Source organism: Rosa chinensis, chromosome 7, assembly GCF_002994745.2.
Source record: "Rosa chinensis cultivar Old Blush chromosome 7, RchiOBHm-V2, whole genome shotgun sequence".
NCBI lineage: Eukaryota > Viridiplantae > Streptophyta > Magnoliopsida > Rosales > Rosaceae > Rosa > Rosa chinensis.
In genome coordinates, this window is record NC_037094.1 from 63,359,544 (window position 1) to 63,381,060 (window position 21,517).

Here is a 21,517-nt window from a genome sequence, read left to right on the forward strand (position 1 = left end):
CCTTGGTATATACCATATGGATTCTTGTTTCATGTCATTCTATTTTTGCTTATGATCAGACTACAAATGGAGAATGTTGATCTAGCTCAATATGATAACAGAATTTTGATCGACATGAGCAATTGGATAATATTTTTATAGAGATGTCACATTGTTTTTATTTTAGAAGATTAACTTATTTTGTTAGGGACAAAATTGAAAGATGTAATGAGGTCTAATGGAATCTTTTACACTTTCAATTGCAATTTCATAATTGGAGTTGAATGAGATGATGATGATTTAATGAAATGTTTCTTATCCATTTAGTTTGTTGTACTTTAATTTCTTTGACTCAGATGGTTGCATGATTTTCTAATTTTCAAACAAGATGGAATACAGCCATCAAAACAAACTGAAATATAGGATTTCATAGCATCAAACAAGACAAGAAAATGCAATCAAGCTGTGAAGCAAGTGATGAAGGTGAGTGCATGCTTTAGTGAGAACTCTGGCTGCTACTTGGTAACACAATAATGCACACTGATAAAGCAAAAGCAATGAACCAAGCTGCTACTGCAATATTCAAAGAGGGAAAACTAATTTACATTCAACGATTACAATATGTAAAAACGAATCAATGAAGTGAAACTGAAATTGATTCCAAATATACACACAGTTGTGAAAGAATGTCAACAACCCATAAACTAAAAAACCCAGGCATTTCTTAAGTAGAAAATGCAATTATAAGGAAAGAAGAGTGCAATTGGAGAGGACTAAAAGTTGTCGTCTGCATCCGCTCTTCAATTACTCTGCTGTGAAAGTATTGAAGAGTGAAACCTTCACTTATTTCCCATAAACCAAACTTGTGCATGCTTTAGTCCACCTCTTTTGTGATCCATTTTACTGACTTTCTGGTCAAAGCGAAACTTGTTCTTCAGCAAATCAACCTAAACACGCAAAATGACATATTATATTAAAAAGGCAACAGGAAACAAAACAAGTCAATTCAAAGAGTACAATCCCCATAATGACTTGATCAAAGTCACTGGATGCAGTTTTCTGTGAATTAAACAGTGAGTGTGCATGCTACAATTCCAAAGGGCATTAGAATTCTGCAGAATAACTGCAGGAACTACTTCAGTCAGTGCAACATGTTAATAAAACAAGACACACCTAAAAAAACAAGTCAATATACTTTATCACAAGGATAATGTATACTGGTGATGACTAATATTTTTATACTGGTGAGCACAACTAATTCAGAACTTGGCAAATAGTACTAAACACATTTTCTAATAATCATACAACTGAGTAGCATCCCCAGAATTCTAACTAAGACAATATTGATATTGATCACTAAGTAGTAATTGCTACCTTGTCTTTGCTTCCAGCACTCCCAACAACATAGCACCTGGCCAACTTGGCAAATTGGCCAACAAGCTGACCTACCGCTTCTGATGCCGATGAAACGAAGACCGTCTCTCCTTTCTTAGGAGAGAAGATCTCATAAAAACCAGCATAGGCAGTCAAACCACGCATACCTACATTAAGCAAACACATGTCATAAGCCCTGAGCGCATTAAGCAGGAGTGTCGCAGGACATACATTGTGCATTACAGGACTGAAAATGAAAGATCAAAAGTGGTTGAATTTATTATGACGGATTACTCCAACTCATTTAAGTAGAGAACGATGCTAAAAGGCAGTTAAGTTACTGCATGACCAGTGTCATCAAGATTATTTGATGCTGAATAAATTTCTTACTGCCAGACCACACTACTAAATTTGAAAAGCAATGTGGAGTTTGGAACATTAGTTTTGGAAAGAATGTGACAATTAACAAAAGCCGCAACCATAGAAATCAAAATGTAAAATATCTTTGTTCAAACAAATAAGGGTTTGACACTAGATTCACTAGTCTCACCATTCAGCATAAATAAGAAGAAGCCACTACAATCAGTGACATACAAAGATAATGCAAACTTTTTGTTTCAAGCAGAGGCAATTTTGCAGAAGAAGAATTAAAAAGTGGTAGTAAATAGTAATAGCAATAGCAATTGAAATAATAGGGGCAGCAGGGAGGGGGGAGGGCATATATATAGATATATATACACACACACCCCAACAATTCCAGTATAATAAGAGAGAGGCACATCGGTGCCACCGTCGGTGGTGGGAATCTTAAACAAATACTGAATGAAAGTGATGAAACTATACCATTCCCAGCCAGTCATTCCCCAAACCAAGTCGCCTTGCTTAAACTTTGCATCCCCAGATTCCAAAACTTTAGCCATGCCAAAACCGCTGATAGGCTGCACATATATAATACTATATGAAAAATGATTTCAAATATATTGTAAACAATTACGTAATTGATCTAAATCTCATAACAAAGCAAGGTTCTTTTTACTCATTTCATACACACAATAGGTGCTCAAATCGTATATATAATAGTAGCAACAATTGCAAAGATATTTGTGCAGATACTAATTTTGATATCATATTTGTGAAAATACTAATTATAATATTTAAGTAACTTCTATATGTGGATGACTTGTGAAACTCTTGTTAAAACATAATTTACTAGATACAGCAAATCCGCATATCTGCCATCTGCACTCAAACCTGAAGAGCGCATGCACATACAAGCAAAAGATTGACAGTTGAAAAATGAAACTTTTACCATGGCCCATCAAAATTCTTTTAATGCAAGCTACACCAAACATGACAATATACTCCATAACCCAAAAGCAAATTAAACAAATGATGTAAACCCTTTTCATTACAAAGTATTACACCATATAGTTGGCCGCCATCTTTAAGGCAAATTATAATTTTCAATGTTTACTACTATAGTGTAAACTGTAAAGAGAAGAAAACAATATTCATCAGATAAAATTTCAGATCATATAGCATTGAAAACTACAGTACAAAGGAACTTATTTATGGAAAGTTAAATGTAAAAAGGAAAATAGTAGAACATAAGCTGATCATACAAAAAAAGTTACTATTAACCGTAAGTGAAACAAGCAAAACAGAATGCATTCAAATGCCAGTCTTTTCTTTCCAAGAAGACCTACTTGATGCATTAGATAATTATTAATGATGTCAAAGGACAGTACCACATGGATGATCACATGTTTATTAGTTTTGGACTCTCAGGATGTACCTGTACAAAATATAGGCCAGAGTGCCGAATCTAGAAGGTCTAGAGGCTTGACCAATCAGTCATTCAATTAGGAATCAAAGATTGATGTTCAGATAACCAAGAAATCATTGAAGCTACTACTATAGTTCTGTCTTTTCGTAATATATGAGGGTAGGTGATGGCCTTCGTTCTAGGAACGGGACTCCAAAATTCTAGGCTTCTTCTGAGTGATTCACATGTCTAAGTTGTGAGGCGTTTTTCATAGCTGGGATTGATTCCTAGTCTGTCATCTCAAAATTCTTTATTATCTGATATTTCTAGCGTCCCTGATGCAAGACATATATAAAGACTTCCCTTATCTAATAGTTAATCAGTGATAGGCATTGCTTATATATAAAGCCTTTCCCCAATATATTTTATTAGGAAGGCATGTTAGGTTAATAATCGAATTAAAAGTTCTGGCTACTGCAATGAATCAAAGCTCATGCAATTGCAGCTTAAGTTTCCCTCAAAACACAAAGGAGTTGCCTCCCAAAATTATCCAAACAAAGAGATTTAAAATCAACTTTTTTGATTCAAAACTCTTATCTGTTTACTGAAACAGTAAAGCCTTTCAAGAAATGAGTGCGTGCAAAATTGATAGGATGAAACTTTGGGTTTGCTTCTTAAATTATTTAGCCTTTAAATTGCCCCATATTTGTGTCTCACTTTTATCCTATCAATTATGTAGTTGTGCACAGAAACAGCATAAAAGTCCAACATCAGAAGCTTCAAATGATCGAAGTTGAGGTAACTATTTGAGAAAGGAGCAAGTGAAACGAAGTAGCAATGCTAATTTGAGCAATATGGGATTAGGGGGAGGAAGAAAATTAGGCAAACCAATTGTGTTTGATGAAAAACAGAAGTGCATTGCAGATTTGCAGGAAGCAATTGAAAGAGTTAAGAACTGACAACTTGATTTCCAGTACAACATAATATGACATCAAAACCAGATCAAAAGTATTTAGCTAAACCAGATCATAATATAACATGCATGCCCGTCTGAACAAATGAGTTTCTAATTTGCATTTTAACATTCTTTCCTATGGAGTCAATGAAATTATTTGATAAGAAGGGCATTTAACACAATCTCTACATATATATAATTCAGATTGGAGCAAGCTTAGAATTTGAGAAATTTGCATATATGCTAGCACAGCAGAGCAGCAACAGTTCCAATTACAAGAATAAAAAATATCCCAGATTGAACGAATCCCAGTAAAAACAAGGGCAACTGACCTCAAGAACACGCAGAGAGGTGTAATTGTAAAGTGGGTGAGGATAATGGTTGACGTCCAAGCTGATTGCTTTGAGCTCGTTGTTATGGATCTCCTAGCTAACAAGGCAGCATAAAAGGAAGGTTTGATCTCAGTCCATGCTTTTTATGACCTGATCTCAGAATAGAATCAGTTGCTGAGGTCAATGGCTTCCCAAATCCCAAGGATAAGATATTGAAATTGGTGAACTATATATATATATATATATATATATATATATATCTGCTATTTGCAGTCAAAATACTTGATTGATGAAATTCAATTTTCTATACAACATATATTTCGATAGAATCAGAAAAATTGATACAAGAAATAGCGGACACATGAAGCAAATCAAATTTTTTTCCACACTGTGCTTGGCTAATAACAACCCACGTCGGTGGGCCCACTTCCTTCCATCCTTTTGTCCTGGCTAGTTGGGGCTAGTTCGCTAGTTGCTACACCTACTCGGCTACTCCTATTCGTGACATGAGTTATTTCTCATAAATATCAAAAGGGCTGCATTAGGTCAGTTGTGCAGTGACATGTAAATGCATCTTAACGATGGTACGTGGGAATACAAGGGTCACCCAACATACCAACCCGAGTATGTAAATGCATTAGGTCAGTTGTTCAGTTTAGAATTTGCTTCTCGAACCTGAAGTGCCAACTCTCGGCCTTTACCTAATTTTCAATAACAACCATTCTTGTAACCACCACTCAACACCAACTTAGAATATTTTCCAATTAAGTGCGCGTCTGGTCAGTCTTGTGTGTCGTATGTATTTAATTCTATTATGTCACTTCACGGTCGAGCTAGCTCGCTGATAAGTGTAAACTATCTCCATCTCCTTGGTGGTCTCACCAGGCCATCGGAAGATAAGGAACCATGGACAGGGAAGAAGAAGAAGAAGTTCTGGTTCTTAATCAACCCTTATTACCAGAACCATCAACCGGAAACAGTACACCTGAAGATCTACCTCGTAAAAGCCTTCCATCAAGAGTTTGGATAGAAACCAAGAAACTATGGCGCATCGTGGGCCCCGCTATTGTCTCCCGGCTTGCCGGCTACACCATGACCGTCATTACTCAGGCCTTCGCTGGTCACCTCGGCGACAATGAGCTCGCTGCATTCTCGATCGTCAACAATGTCATCCTCGGCTTCTCATTTGGTCTCCTGGTACATTTCTCCAACACCTGATAGGCACTAGTATTTGCTCACTGGAAATTAATGGTTGGTTTTCTTGACATTTTGAATTTTGTTTTTGAAAGTTGGGAATGGCAAGCGCGCTGGAAACTCTGTGTGGGCAAGCTTTTGGGGCCAAAAGGTACCCAATGCTCGGGATTTATCTCCAGAGATCGTGGATCGTGCTGTTCATCTGCTGCGTTGTGCTATCGCCAGTTTACATTTACGCTTCTCCGATTCTGAAACTAATCGGGCAGACAGATGAAGTGGCAGAGCTTTCGGAGGTGGTGTCCCTTTGGATTTTGCCAATGCATTTCAGCTATGCAATTATGTTCCCATTGCAGAGGTTCTTGCAGAGCCAGCTCAAGAACTTTGTGACTTTGTGGATGTCCGTGGTGGTTTTGGTGTTTCATGCCCTGATAAGCTGGATTTTTGTGTATGTTTTGGATTTTGGGCTTGTGGGTGCGGCTGTGACTTTGGATATTTCATGGTGGCTCTTGTGTTTCATGATGCTTGTGTATGTGACTTGTGGTTGGTGTCCGCTGAGTTGGGCAGGTTTGTCAATGGAGGCCTTTTCTGGGCTCTGGGAATTTGTCAAGCTTTCCGCTGCTTCTGGCGTCATGCTCTGGTAATATTGCATCTTTCCTTTGTACATTTGGCTCAAATTTTATTTTTCTTTTTAATTTCCCTTTATGTTTCTATTTATTTCTGAAATTTATTTCTAAAGTCAAACGCCAATATTTCTTAGATTCTTGCTATATTACCAAATAATGATATACACGTTTTAAGAATGTATCAGTTAGCTTAAAGGGCAAATTTCCAAGAGAACGGAGAACCCTATAGGCGATATCACGAACTTTGGTGTGGTTTGTGCAGTGAGTAAACTAGCTTACTATTAAGTGTTAACCACCCCTCTCCTAGCGAAACCTGGATTTATGGCTCTCGCTTATTTTAGTGTGTCCAACCTGGATTAGGATTTTAATGTGGAACTTACCAACAGATTATAGCTGACCGGCATATAATATATATTGCTAGTTGAACTTATAGTACTTAAAAGATATCAGGAATCAATGTATGTTCATGTTTAAGTAGGTTGAATGTGTTAAGCTTAGTTATTTGCTCAAAATTTTATATAGAATATGTGCAGCTTAGTGAAACTAGACATAGAGATGAACATAAATTGTCTGGGTGGTGTAGTTGGTTATCACGCTAGTCTCACCCAGTTCGTACGCGGACTCGGACAATAACATCATTTTCAAAGTCCTCTTTTTGGTTCTTTTTTGTCAGTGAGCTGTGACATGTTGGTAAGTTAAAATTCCAAAACTGTAAAGGTCATGGATTCGATTCTCACTGACATGTGTAAGGATGGGATGGGATGGGATGGGATGGGATGGGATGGGCTAAGGGTATTTTTTTTTTTTTTAGGAGAAAAAGGAACTTTTATTGAAAATAATCAAAATTACATAGCACGAAAATGACCGGTGGTGGACATGAACTCTCCACTCTCCTCCCTAAAACCTAAACCAGTTACGGGTTCGTCATCATGAATGACCTCCATGAGCCGAAATGGCCCAACCCCTAACCACCTATATCGCTCAACCTCTCGGGCTATAGAAAATCCCGAGAATCTCGATACCATCTCATAGACAACCACCAGAAAAACCAACGTCCTCATCCACACAGTGTCCCAAAAGTACTAGACCACGTGCAAGGATCGCTCGTCAACACATTGACCATAAGATAAAATAGAAAATGATCCAATTTGTCCCCAGGAAAGACACCACATCCATGGCACCTCAAATTGACCCAACCCTAGCTCAAAAGAGTAGGGACATACCAATGACCAAAAAAACCTAACAAAAAACCTAACCAGAAACAAGCCTCTAAACAAAATAAAAAGGGAGCTGCCGTACTCCGCTTCCCTTTCCCCAGATACGCCGCTGGCAAACCACCACCGCAACTCTATCCCTTCAAGCTCACCTCGTCGAATATGCCCAATCCTAGTAACAAGCCATCTCTGTGCCCTGCCAGCATCTGAGATCGTCAACTTGAGAGCTCGAAACCCCACTGCAGGCTCCGCCTAGCGACAAAGAACAGAGAAGAACCCAGCACCAGACGATCCATGGCATGCCGCAGTCATGATCTGGCCTCTAGCCATCTGCTCCATGTCTGCACACCGCCGAACGCCCATCAACCCTCATCCACACCAGTGCCATCGTCTGAGAAGAGCGAAGAATTATACCCAGCCTAGATTGACGAAATGAAGACAAAGATAGGGGCCCTGAGACCCCAAGAACCCGTCCGGCAACACCCACCATTCGTCAATGAGGGGCCGAGCCACGCTCGATGCGGAGGTGCCGCCGGACAGGTTGCAAACTCCCCGGTGCTTTCTCCAAAGTTTAGGTTTCTCTCCTGATATATCGGAAGGTGGATATTGTCTTGCTGTCTTCTTAATTTCTTGTTTGAACCAATATAGTTACAAAAATATTCACGCAATATCCATTTCATTATTTTTCTATAGTCACAGCACTAGTGTATCAAAAATTACCAAACACTCAACAACTTAAATTCACAACTGACTATTCTAACACTACATTAATTTTTTTTATTTTTAATAAGCACAGCTATACCAAACTACCATCTACACCAGTAAGCAAAAGCAAAGGCATAGGACATAGGCTTGCCTTTGCACCGTAGGAAAAATGAGGGAAGAGCATGTATTAATTTTACACCATAGTAATTTCATATTTGTGCCTTTAATTTCGACAAACATGCATTGCCCTTAATTCTAATGATTATTTTTATTGATCTACGCAGCTTGGAATTTTGGTATTACAGAGTTTTGATATTGATGACCGGATTCTTATCGGATGCGACTCTTGCTGTTGATGCCTTATCAGTTTGGTATGAGACCTCTGTTTTATCAACATTTCCCTATCAATGTACCGTCCAATTTATTGGAGAACTCTTATTTTGATTATACTAGTTTTAACATATTAACCAAATCCGTTGCGTGTTCCCTTCTTATTGTTTCTTGGATTCAAATATTGCAGCATGACTGTAAATGGGTGGGAGCTCATGATTCATTTAGGTTTCTTGGCTGGAGTCGGGTACCATTTCTTTTGGCCTTTTTCGACTTTTGTTATTTTGTAGAATTGAAAAGGTAATGAATTTGAGTCTAGCAATTTTCTGAAAGTCATGTTATGGAACTCGCAGAGTAAGGGTAGCAAATGAGCTCGGAGCTGGAAATGGTCCGGGAGCAAAGTTTGCAACCAAGGTTGCAGTGGCTGAATCGAGCTTCATCTCCCTTTTCTTCTGTGTACTCATTATCGCGTTACATGACAAGTTCGCATACATCTTCACATCAAGCACTACTGTCCTCCAAGCAGTTGATCACTTGTCTTACCTCTTGGCTGTCACCATTTTACTTAACGGGGTTCAACCCGTTTTGTCAGGTTAGTTTTTCACTCGATATTTCCCATGTTAATTTGGCATGTTTACCTACTTGAAACTGGGATGAGAAGGAATCCGAGTAGGGTAATAATATTTTTAATTAGGTTTAAGGGTATTTTTTTTATTATCATAGAAAGAGCAATCGCATTCTCGTTCCTTGAATTTTGGGAATGGGATCCATGTGCATACTGGTTCTCAAACCGCAAGTAGAGACTGTAATCACCTACAATGGAAATGACTCATTCCTTTCATTATCATTTTTACTTGTGAACAAAGGTTATGCGATCTTAGTGAATGAGGGGAGTAGTCTTACATCAATAAACCGTTGACAACTGTTCGTGCACTGACCATGACAAGCAAACTAACCTCTAATCTGTCATTTGTGGGCTCAACAAATATGCTGGTGTTTTCCTTTCTAAAACAATTGTTTTTCATTTTGACAGGCGTAGCTGTTGGCTCAGGATGGCAAGCATGGGTGGCATACGTAAATCTTTTCTGCTACTACATTGTTGGGCTCCCACTTGGAATAGTATTGGCATGGGTTGCTGACTATGGTGTTTTGGTATGGTTTGTTCTTTTGTCTGCCTCAAGCAAATTTCGTAAGTCGCTTGTGGACCAAATTATAGACTTCTAACTTGGTGCAAATGTAAAACAGGGTCTATGGTCTGGGATGATCCTTGGTGGAACTCTTATACAAACTGTGATTTTGGCTATCATCACAGCACGACGTGATTGGGAAAATGAGGTACAAACTCGTGAACACTCACTATACAGTCATCGAATTTATTAACGAAATGATGTCAACCAACATGTGAGTTAAAAGAGACTCAAATACGGCTAAATTTGAATAATCAAACACAATCATTTAAACAATGAAATTTTGTTGAGCAAATTTGGGAGCCCTAATCGAAAATCATGGTCAGGAATGCCACTTTTTTATCAATTAATATCTGGTTGACCCAATTTTGCAGGCACTAACTGCTGGCCGGCGGGTAAAGAAGTGGTCTACACCAGATAATCAAACAGAGGGATAGCAATAACAGCAGAAGCTTATGCATTCCAGTCAGCTGAAGGAAAATAACATAGAGGAGCATAAATGTTTTCCTGTTATACTTATCAAACCCATTTTTGTAACATTCTGATTAAACTACTTTGTGTATGTTGGGTAAAATTCGATCTAGGACCATTTCAATTTTGCTAGAGAAATGGGAAGGTTATTCGTTCCCAGCAAAAGTGAAATCAAACAATAGAGTATGGATACCAGAGCTCGAATCTCCACTATTTTTGTTTCTTAATGTTCAAAAATTCGATGATTGTAGAGAGTCCAATGCCTGTTGGAGTTCATCTACACTATTATGAATCGGAAGTAAATTAATAATACTTGAAATAAAGATTCTCCAAATTGGTACCTAATTTTTTTTTCTAATTGATTTGATCGTACTAATAAATCTAAAATAAAAAAATAAACCAGAGGAACCCTACTTTTTTCCTCTCTCTCTAAACAAACCCCCCGAAACCAGTTTCCCCACTTCCTCCCCCTCTCTGGCCAGATCTCGATCAATTTGATTGGGATCTCTAGCTGGAGAGGAGGGAGGGTACTCGTTTGATTACACGCATTTATATGCATGTAATTGTATCTAAAACACTAAAAAATAAGCTAATCCTTAAGTCAATTATAATGTAATTAATCTAATTTTATTTATTGTGTAGGAAATAAGTGGAGTTGCGGAAATCGTGATAAAATTGTGCGAAATTGGAGCAAATTGGAGTTTCCGACAAAAGGACGAAATTGTCAATATGGGTCAACCGTGGTCAACGCCATCAAGGGAACAAAATTTGATTGCCTCCGATAGTATTTGAGAAAATGCATTGAGAAGGGAGAAGAAAGAATAAAAAAAGGGGGCGTGACCACTTACCCAATTTTAGACTAAAAATTGTCCACTTAATCCAGCAAGAGTTTTTTAACCCCATTTACCCAATCTAACAAAATTGCCTTCTCTCTCTCTCTCTCTCTCTCTCCACCGTCGCTGGAATTACGTCGGAAATCCGACTCCAGACCACCAGCTGCTCGTCTCCTCCCACATCTTGGCCATGTCCGAGGATGACATGTCGTACCAAGTGCGGATCACTCCCTCCGGCGACCTTGAAACAGTGGGGCCGCTACGACTTCGAAACACAACTCGGGTCCATAATGATCGCCCACCCGAAAGTCGACCAGGTGTCCGGCCACCTCCACACGCTCAGCTACGACTTCGTGAAGAGGCCTTACCTGAAATACTTCCAATTCTCCGCCGACGGGGAGAAGTCTCCAAACGTGGAAATCCCTCTGGCGGCGCCCACAATGATGCACGACTTCACCATCATCGAAAACTTCGTCGTGATTCCCGACCAGCAGGTGGTGTTCAAGCTGCAGGAGATGATCACCGACGACCCGCCGGTGATCTACAACAAGAACAAGAAATCCAGGTTAGGAATTCTGGAGAAAAATGCCACAAACGCTGATGATATTATTTGGGTTGAATGCCCGGACACTTTCTGCTTCCACTTGTGGAATGCGTGGGAGGAGCTTCAGTCTGATGAGGTGGTTGTGATCAGGTCATGCATGACTCCACCAGACTCGATATTTAATGAGAATGACGAGTGCTTGAAGAGTGTGTTGTCCGAAATCCGGCTCAATATGAAAACCGGCGAGTCGACTCGGAGGCCGATTATTTCGGAGGAGTTGGAGCATGTGAACTTAGAGGCCGGAATGGTGAATCGGAACCGGCTCGGGAGAAAAACTCGGTATGCTTATCTCGCCATTGCTGAACCGTGGCCGAAAGTTTCTAGCTTCGCCAAGGTGGATCTTTTTACTGGCCAAGTAAAAAAGCATATTTACGGGGATAGGAAGTTTGGTGGTGAGCCCTTCTTTCTTCCTTCGGGTTCATGTGGGGAAGAAGATGGTGGGTATATCCTGAGCTTTGTTCATGACGAGAAGACGTGGAAGTCGGAGCTTCAGATTGTGAATGCGTAATAATATGATTATTGAGTAGTTATACATGTCTATTGCGGGGCAATAATATGATTATTGAAAGGAAATAATATGATTATTGAGAGGCAATAATATAAGTATTGGGGGGCAATAATATGCATATTAATTGATCAATTGTGCATGTAGTGTATTCATTTTGGTTTTGGGAGTTTATACAATTCACTGGACGGCAATAATATGATTTTGGGAGGCAATAATATGATTATTGGGAGGCAATAATATGAGTATTGGGGGGTAATAATATGATTACTGGGGGCAATAATATGGTTACTGGATATTATTAGGGGGCAATAAATTCAGACGCGGGAATCCGGTCACCATTCCGGTAGCCGGATGACCTGAATCCGATGACTGGTCGCCGGAATCCGTTCATCGGTCGCCGGAATCCGGTCACCGGTCGCCGGAGTCGGCGCCCAACCACTGGTCACCGGAGCACAGCAAGGTGGAGGATGACTTCTCTCTCTAAGTGAGAAAGAAGGAGAGGGCAAAAAAGTCTCAAAAATAAAGAAAAAGAATAAAAAAAGAATTAATTGGGTATTAGGGAAATAATCCCTTAGAGTGTTTTGGGTAAATGGGGTTAAAAAACTGTGGAGCAAGTGGGCAATTTTTAAGCTAAAATCGGATAAATGATCATTTCCCCATAAAAAAAAAAGAATGAAGAATGAAGAAAATAAAAGAAAAGAAAAAAGAAAAATAAAAAATAGCATTTGCTGACGTCATCATGACATCAGCATTAGCATATTTTTCCTTCTCTCCCACGTGCATGTCATTCCTCTTTTCTTTTTTTTAAGAGAAAAATGCACCATCAGTGCCTCAACTCTTGTGCACCGGCCAAGTTGATACCCAGACTCTCAGTGCTACCAATGTGATACCTGAACCCATATTTCGCTATCGATGAGATACTTCCGTCAAATTTTGCTTACGGCTCCGTTAGATGTATGACCTGGCAAGTACGTGGGCCCAAAAAATGTCATGAAATGACTTAAATGACCCCAGATTTTTTTTTTTTTACAATTTTCTCTCTCCTTTTCTTCTTCTTCTTCTTCCTCGTCTTCTTCCTTTGTTCAGTTGTTGCTGCAATCTCAATCTTCCAGAAAGAAAATTCAGACTACCCCCAAAATCAAGAAACAAGCAAATAAACCCTCCCCCTCCCTGCCTCGGAGGAATCCCAAACCCAAACCCATTCTGCTCACTTTCATTCTCCTCCTCATCTGTCTCCAACTCCCCTGGACTATCCCTCATCTCATCAAACCCATTTGACTTCTCCAAATACACTCTCAGATTCAGGTCGTGCGGGTAGTGCTGGTACTGCTCTTCCACTACGACGTTGTCTTGGCCGTAATTCTCCTCGTCCAGATCTTCGTCGATAGCGTCGTCGTCATCTTCAGGCTCGTATCGATTGCGAGGTGCCCGAGAATACGGGTTGTTCCGGAGGTGGCCGTCATCTTTCAAAACCCTAATTTAGAAATTTGGGTAATTCGGTTGTGATTCCGGAGAATTCAAATTCAGAATTTCAAATTGGAAGGGAATGAGATTCTGAAACGAGTTGAAGTTGAAGGAATCCCTAATTTTGGTTATTTAGAAAAAGTGACCCCCTTTTGGGATTTTGATTGGAATGCAACCAAACTATTGGTGAGGTTGGAATGCGGGGTTTGATTGCAATGCTGATGATGCAGATGGTGGTGTTGATGTTGAGTTATGCTATGCAGAGCTGTTGGGTGAGAGAGTATGAAGGATTGGAAGCCGAGAGAGAGGCCACGACGAAGAAGAGGAGTCGGCTGCTTGCTAAGGTTCAAGAGGAGCCCTTGGCCAATACTGAAAAAATTGCAGAGATTAAGGCTAATGAGTTTGATGAGAAGATGAAGAACAAGTATGGACAGAGGGTGAAGCCTGAGTCTCTGAGTTGTTTGTATGGGTCACTGTGGTTGTGGCCATTGGGTTATGTATATGAAGTAATGCTTATGAAAAAAAAAAAGAGGATGATTTGGATTGGATTCAAGGACATGAACATGACATGAACAATTGCCGGGTTTTTGTTTTTGCTATTTTGGCGTCTTGGTTAATCATTATTCTGGGTTCAAGAGCATGAACAATTGCTAGAATTGAGGGATGAAGTTCATAAAAACCAAGTGTGAATTTAAGCAATCATGATGTGGTAAGAAGATTGAGATGCAACAGCAACTTAACAAAGGAAGAAGAAGAAGAGGAGAGGAAAAATTGTAAAAAAAAAAAAATTGGGGTCATTTAAGTCATTTCATGGCATTTTTGGGGCCCATGTGCTTGCCACGTCATACATCTAACGGAGCCGTCAGCAAAATTTGACGAAAGTATCTCATCGATAGCGAAATATGGGTTCAGGTATCACATTGGTAGCACTGAGAGTCTGGGTATCAACTTGGCCGGTGCACAAGAGTTGAGGCACTGATGGTGCATTTTTCTCTTTTTTTAATTTTCTCTCTTTCTTATTTATTTCTTTTCTTCCCTCTCACCCTCTCTTGTGCTGCCACGTGGCAGCCTATCTTCCTTCTCTTCTCACATCCACACAACCCACAATCTGATCATTAATTCCATTCCCATATATATATATATATATATATATATATATATATATATATTCTCTCTTTCTTATTTATTTCTTTTCTTCCCTCTCACCCTCTCTTGTGCTGCCACGTGGCAGCCTATCTTCCTTCTCTTCTCACATCCACACAACCCACAATCTGATCATTAATTCCATTCCCATTATATATATATATATATATATATTTCCTCCCTCTAATCAACACCGAAGACAGCGCCGGCACCACACCAAAAACAGGAGCAGCTCTTTGGGTTGCTCTCTTCTCCTCCCTACTCCTCCATTTTTCCTCTTTTCTTTCTATTCTATTTTGAGATTTGAAAGACTACTCACACAAAATTTCAAGGATCCATCAAAAGGTTCAATCTCTACAATATTCAATATTTGGGTAATTGTGAGAGTTATAATTCAAGGTTAGTCATGCCAGTTTTTTAACTATTTGTGATTATCCTTGTTTTCTCTTACACTTCTCTACTCTTTTCTATTTGAATTTTGTAATTTTGATGTCTATGATTATAAGTTGTGAGTAATTTCCTTGTTGGGGGTTAGGGTTGTGTCCCTAACCCAAATTTTTTGTAAAAGATATTTAATTTAATGTAATGATGCAATTTTCATATGATTGATGCTTATCTATACTATTATTAAGAAAAGAGGTTTTGTTATCTAAAGTAGGTGTGAAAAGACAATAAAACTCTTAGACCTTATATTAATTTTAAATTATTTTTAATAATTAAGTGGTAGTATGGTAAATAGAAAAATTAAAAATCATATTAAAAAAATAAAATAAATAATTTTCAGATAATTAACTACCCATGTCTGCAATAACCACCCACAATATAAATAACTTCTCACTTTCTTTTTTCTCAAATAACTTCTATTTTTTTTTCTCAATATAATAATTATAAAAAGTTTACACATGCAGAGCATGTGAGTAGAAAACTAGTATCAATTATTGTTGTGTTAAAATGCATGTCTAGGAGCCTAGTCAACTCTAGGGTGTGTATTTTGAGTATGTTTAGGATGAAATTAGGGGCTTGACCCCCTCTAATTCCTAAGCTAGAAACCTTCAATTTTGTATTCGAGGGGTTATAAGCATGGTTATTTACACCCGTTGCGTGATTGCGCGGGCGGGTCGCTTAGTTGTCTAATTCCTCGATCTCTACGCCTCTTGATGTGAATTTGCGACCCTTGAACCGGCTCTAATTCATGTCAAGTGAGTTCCTACGACCCTTGAACCGGAGTAGGAATACCATGAAAAGGAATTTCGGTCCTTGAGCCTTGGATACGACTACCGCCAAAATAGAAAATATGCTTCTATATTAGATTAGCTTCCGACACATGAGATTTGGGTGAAGGAACCTCCCTAACACCCGACATTCCCATTTATATTGTTTATGCTTTTATTAATTTCTTTTTTTAACAAGAAATGATGACACCCCCAAACCTCAGGGGATAAATTGAAATTAATCTTTTATTTTAACAAGGACTTTTTTCTAGTTACCACATGAGTGGTCTGAAGTGGTAACATGACCCCCTGTAATTTGTAAATATTACGTAAAATTGGACATGTATGAGAAATGTTAACATACTATAGTCTTACGTACCCATCTAATAAAGCGAGTTACAAAACAAAAACAAGGCTTGCATCCTTTGCTAAAATGGTACCTCATTCTATATTTTTGTCCAAATTGAACACATAATATATATTCAAGAATAAGCTACGGTTTAAATGGTAATATATGGGTAAAGCCATGGTATGTTAATATTTCTCATACATCAACTATTTTTACCCCTCTAAGAACTCATGTTATCACTTTGAGGACTAATATTACTATTTTCAGGACTCATATAGTAAACTAAGAAAATTTACTACTTTAAGGACTCATGTTACCACTTTGAGGACTAATATTACTATTTTGAGGACTCATATGGTAACTAAGAAAATTTACCACTTTAAGGACTCATGTAACCACTTTGAGGACTAATATTACTATTTTGAAGACTTATTTTACCACTTTTAAGGCAATTGTATGATGTCATACGTTAACACATTGTAGAATTTTCCGTAATATATATATATATATATATATATTTGTTTAAATGGTACGCCAGTCTATATGGTAAGGTTTTAATTTTTCTTTTGGTGGGGTGTGGGAGGAATGAGGTATCACTGGGATTAAAGAACCATTTTTGAGATTAACTCTCAATAATGCATCTTATATTCACTTTCATTGAATGTATGAGTGAAAATACCAAATTGGCTGATGATGAAATTTTATAGATACTAATTTGAAAAAGAACTCACTCAATGTAGATTCTGCATAATTCTTCATGTTCTACTTTAAGAATTGTCCTTTTTATAAAGAGAAAATGTTACAAACAGTACCCGAACTAAGGCTCATTCTTAACTTCAGTACCCGACTATGCAAAACTATCACTTTGGTACCCCAAGTTTGAAGTCCAACCCAAGAATGGTACACGTTGTCCATCACGGCGTTAACTAGCTAACCACGTGGCATATTTTGAGGGCCCTCATGGTTTGCCGCCTTAACGTTGTGATGGACAGTGTGTACCATTCTTGGGTCGGACTTCAAACTTGGGGTACCAAAGTGATAGTTTTGCATAATCGGGTATTGAAGTTAGAAGTCGGTCTTAGTTCGAGTACTGTTTGAAATATTTTCTCTTTTATAAATCTATTTTTGTATTTTGTGTAAAATGAGAGGACCACTTCTTTTACCTAGCAAGCTCTTTTCCCAATGTAGATATTGTGATATATTCTCATATTCTCAAGGTCTTATTGATGTTATTAACAAGCACTCAATCATCTATTCCAAATTGGAAAGCCTTGACAATCCTCACTCAAGTTTGGTACCTCTCTTCAATCCATCATGTTAACTCTGGTCTTGGATCATTAGAAAAGCTGACAAAGCAGCTCACCTTGTTGCTTCGTTGGTTCACAGCGGGAAGTGTCCTACGAATTGGGTTATCCAACCACCTTCCCCCTTAATTGACACTTTACTGATTGATGGTTTACCAAGTCCTCCCTCTATTTAAGAGTGGATCTGGTTTGTTTTCTGGAAAAATTTTACAATGTGTTAATGTATGACATGCATACAATTGCATTAAAAGTGGTAAAACGAGTCATCAAAATAGTAATATTAGTCCTCAAAGTAGTAACATGAGTCCTTAAAGTGGTAAATTTTCTTAGTTACCACAAGAGTCCTCAAAATAGTAATATTAGTCCTCAAAGTGGTAACATGAGTTTTTAAAGTGGCAAATTTTCTTAATTTACCATATGAGTTCTGAAAATAGTAATATTAGTCCTCAAAGTGACATGAGTCCTTAGAGGGGTAAAAATAGTTGATGTATGAGAAATGTTAACATACCATAACTTTACTCTGTTATCTGTTGTTCTGCTTGGTTTTTTTTTTTTTTCCCTTCCTTTCCGTTTATGGTTACTATTGCCAAAAGAATAAAAATAAATAAATAACATGGAGTCAAACAATCTAGTATGGATGCCAGAACACTTATCTCCACTACTTTCGTTTCTTAATGTCCAACTGCAATACTGCATATAAAAAAATTCAATAAAACCATAAATTCAATGAAAGCAGAAAGTTCAATACATATTTGATTTCATCTACTTGTATTACCATACACAAAAAAGATAGTATCAAGAAGAAAATTTTCTCTAAATTGGTATTTATAATAATTTTATTTACATAACAAAATAGCATCTCCATCAAATTTTCGTTAAAATTACAGCATGATGTAATTATTTATGTATATACTATTTTCGATAAAAATTTCTATGTACAGTTTGTATTCGATTCATTAGATAAACCCTTTTCAGGAAAAAAATTCCGATAGGTAATAGACAGATATCCCTTTGAGAATTAGCATTATCGATAAAACTGGGAACTACTGAGTGCATTTTGTGTATTCAAGTACCGGGTCTTTTGCTAGAAAAATGGGAAGACCATTCATTCCGAGCAAAACCCATGAAGTCAGACAAAATGACAAATATAGTATGGATGCCAGAGCAGCACTTATGACTCATCTCTCCTACTTTTGTTTCTTAATGTTCAAATGCAGATAAGAACAATAAAAGATGCATGAAAATGAAAGTCCAATGCTTATTCGAGTTCGATCATCCACTTATTTCGGTTCAATATTCCCATTAAGTCAACATAACAATACAGTAGTTTAATGTTTTCCCAGCGAACGAAAATTCTGAAAAGAGGAATCCCTTCAAGTGTCTCAGTTTTAATCCAATTACGTACTCTGGCTCATTCTGTAGGAGCCAGTCTCATAATTAGGAGGGATCAATGTTCAATAGAACAGAAGCAAAAACGTGCAAATGAAATACCAAAAGTACCATTATCTTAAAGATCTTTAATTCTTGACTCCATTCTCTTTCTATCGGAAATTCGGAATTCTAGCATATTGATCAAGATGAACATTTTACATGTTCTTCCTCTTTTCTTAAAGGGTTCGATTTCATTTGATATAAAGCAAATTGTGAAATCCTCGATCCCTCTATAGAGTATAGACTCCATTTCACTTATTGAGTTTCTCATTTTCGTTCGACAGAATAATGAAAAGGGCATTGTAACACTGTCTTTGCCTAGCTTCCTTTTGACCACTTGCAACGAAATCATTTAAAGTTGCCTTACTAGCCGTTAGGACAATCTTTTTCTTTTGTTGTTTCTTTCTTATGGGGACAATAATAGATTACAGTGCCTTGACATGATGACAAAAGTAACCAAACCAATGTAGCAATTCATTGTGTTATGGACTTGGTATTAATATAAAGTTAAAGCAACAAATTCTTATTTTAGTACGAATATAAACAATTAGCAACATAAAATAAAAACAAAATCTACGAAAAGATGGTATTGCCAAATGGAAGCCATAGCTACTATTCAAGAAACCTTCCAAGCTATGGTTTCAGGAAATAATCCATCAGTAACAGCCATAGCTACTATCACTCAGACAAACAGTGGTAAACTGGGAATCACTATATCAATGCCATTCCAAACTTAGAGCATTCCAATAGCTTGAACAACGTATAAACCCTTGTTGACAGTTATAGACAACTATATGCAAATTAAGAACCACAATCAACATCAACAACTTTAAGCCACTTCATCAAACTCTAAACAGAAACTCATCTCAATTAATTCTACTATGCACAGCGTCTATGAGCAAGAAGAATACAAACCATGTTGCCCTTATTATTTACCATAGCCTCAAATAAATAACTGGTAACAAAAATATGCAAAAACACCTGGGTGCATTCAATAATTGTACTTGCGACAATTTTAGATGTCAAAAAATTAACGTGCCATATTTACTGATCATATCCTTTACGCTTATAATTTTTCTTCTATTTTTTGTTCATACTTTTATTAGGGAGCACGCGGCCACAAAAACCCCTAATTTCCCAAACCAGAAACAAATCTATACCGTTCCACTCTGTCGGAGTGACGTCACACTTCCATTTTCAAACGGCTATCGGACTGGGCCCCATCCCCAGCCACCCTCCTCCTCCACCACCAGATGGTAACAGAAGCAACTGCCCTGGTTCAAGAAACGGGTTCCAGCACTGAGTCGACTCGCCCAACTCGTCCCTCCCTCTGTTCCTACTAACCGTCCTCACCACCACCAGCCTCCTCTCCTCTCTCTGCGCCTTCGTCTCCGCCAGCTCCGCCCTCGTTTTCCTCACCGACTCCCACAGCCCGTCGTTCCTTTTCCGGTTCACGAACAGCAACACCAGCCTCTCCTTACAATCCTCCAGCCTCCTCAGCGCCTCCACCACCCGAGTCAACTCGGACAGACTCAGCCTCTCCACTCTGTCCTCGACTTCTTTAACCCGAACCGAAATTTCGCGCTGCACCGCCCTGTAGTCCTCACTCGCCGCCTTGACGATCTCGTAGACCAAATCGTTCCGCTGCAGGCTCAATGACTCCGGCGCGTCGCTAATCCTGGCCACGAATCCCACTAGCACTTCGATATCGGCCACCAAATCAGAATTCAACAGAGCCACCACAACCTTATTATGATTTTCTGCTTTCATGTTTTCTGAGTTGAGATAGTAACCGATTGCCCTCGCCACCATCAGATTCTGTTCCACCACGGCGGCGTACCACCTCACCCATAACGAAAACTCCCACGTATCCAAATCCGATTGGTCGCTGAACATGGTCATGTTGAGGAAGTTACGCCCTCCGAAACTCGGGTGGTAAGAAATCTGATCTCTGAAAATGAACGAACCTCTGGATACTATGTTATGTACGGTGTAGAGGCATTTCAGCGCGACGAACGCGTTCTGGGTGACGTGCAGGCGGTCCATGAGGATGTCAATGCAGGTGCACGCAGCGAGACGCGACGACCGGCCCAGGTCGAGGATGTCGGCGATTCTTTCCTCGGACGGCGGCGACGACGGGTCGTGCGAGGTGGCGCGGAGGATGGCGACGTGGATGGACGACACGTGGCGATTGATGGAGAGGGTGGCGCGGAGAATGGAGGCCTTGTCTTTGAGAATGTCGATGAGGTTGATCTTCCGGTCCATAATCGTCGTTTCTGGGGTCGACGAAGGGTTTTTTCAAGTGAGGAGATGGGAGGTTGGACCGGGACATATAAATGACAGTTAGACACGGCTTTTTAGAAGAAGAGGGAGATTACGACGTCGTATACGTGTGAGAAGCTGCGGGAGTTTTGTACCGTTGTGGCAGTTGGAATGAGGAGAGCGAATAACGTCAGTCTCTACTATAATTACGTTCAGTTAAAAGAGTAAAACTGTTCCGGGAGAAAAATTGGGGTGTTGTAAATCTGTAACAGTGAGATA

At 38.8% G+C, this 21,517-nt stretch overlaps 3 protein-coding genes and 1 long non-coding RNA gene across 4 annotated transcripts; 2 read left to right on the forward strand and 2 right to left on the reverse strand.

The window, feature by feature from the left end:
• Positions 1 to 537: 537 nt before the first annotated feature.
• On the reverse strand, positions 538 to 4,628 carry LOC112175764. Its single transcript, XR_002926626.2, has 4 exons — positions 4,406 to 4,628; positions 2,197 to 2,291; positions 1,354 to 1,520; positions 538 to 926 (listed from the first exon to the last, which is right to left on the reverse strand). It is a non-coding gene; the product is annotated as an uncharacterized LOC112175764 (long non-coding RNA).
• A 597-nt stretch (positions 4,629 to 5,225) lies between these two features.
• On the forward strand, positions 5,226 to 10,342 carry LOC112179635 (protein DETOXIFICATION 27). The gene is made up of 8 exons (XM_024318089.2): positions 5,226 to 5,602; positions 5,695 to 6,236; positions 8,426 to 8,512; positions 8,662 to 8,718; positions 8,825 to 9,063; positions 9,505 to 9,623; positions 9,717 to 9,806; positions 10,033 to 10,342. Exons 1-8 carry the CDS (start codon positions 5,312 to 5,314, stop codon positions 10,093 to 10,095), a joined length of 1,488 nt encoding a protein of 495 aa, XP_024173857.1. The 5' UTR covers positions 5,226 to 5,311; the 3' UTR covers positions 10,096 to 10,342.
• A 910-nt stretch (positions 10,343 to 11,252) lies between these two features.
• Positions 11,253 to 12,074, forward strand: LOC112178380 (9-cis-epoxycarotenoid dioxygenase NCED2, chloroplastic). The gene has a single exon (XM_024316535.1). It carries the CDS (start codon positions 11,253 to 11,255, stop codon positions 12,072 to 12,074), a length of 822 nt encoding a protein of 273 aa, XP_024172303.1.
• Positions 12,075 to 19,673: 7,599 nt separating this feature from the next.
• On the reverse strand, positions 19,674 to 21,317 carry LOC112178518 (putative clathrin assembly protein At4g40080). Its single transcript, XM_024316655.2, has one exon. It carries the CDS (start codon positions 21,239 to 21,241, stop codon positions 20,174 to 20,176), a length of 1,068 nt encoding a protein of 355 aa, XP_024172423.1. The 5' UTR covers positions 21,242 to 21,317; the 3' UTR covers positions 19,674 to 20,173.
• Between the last annotated feature and the right edge of the window lie 200 nt (positions 21,318 to 21,517).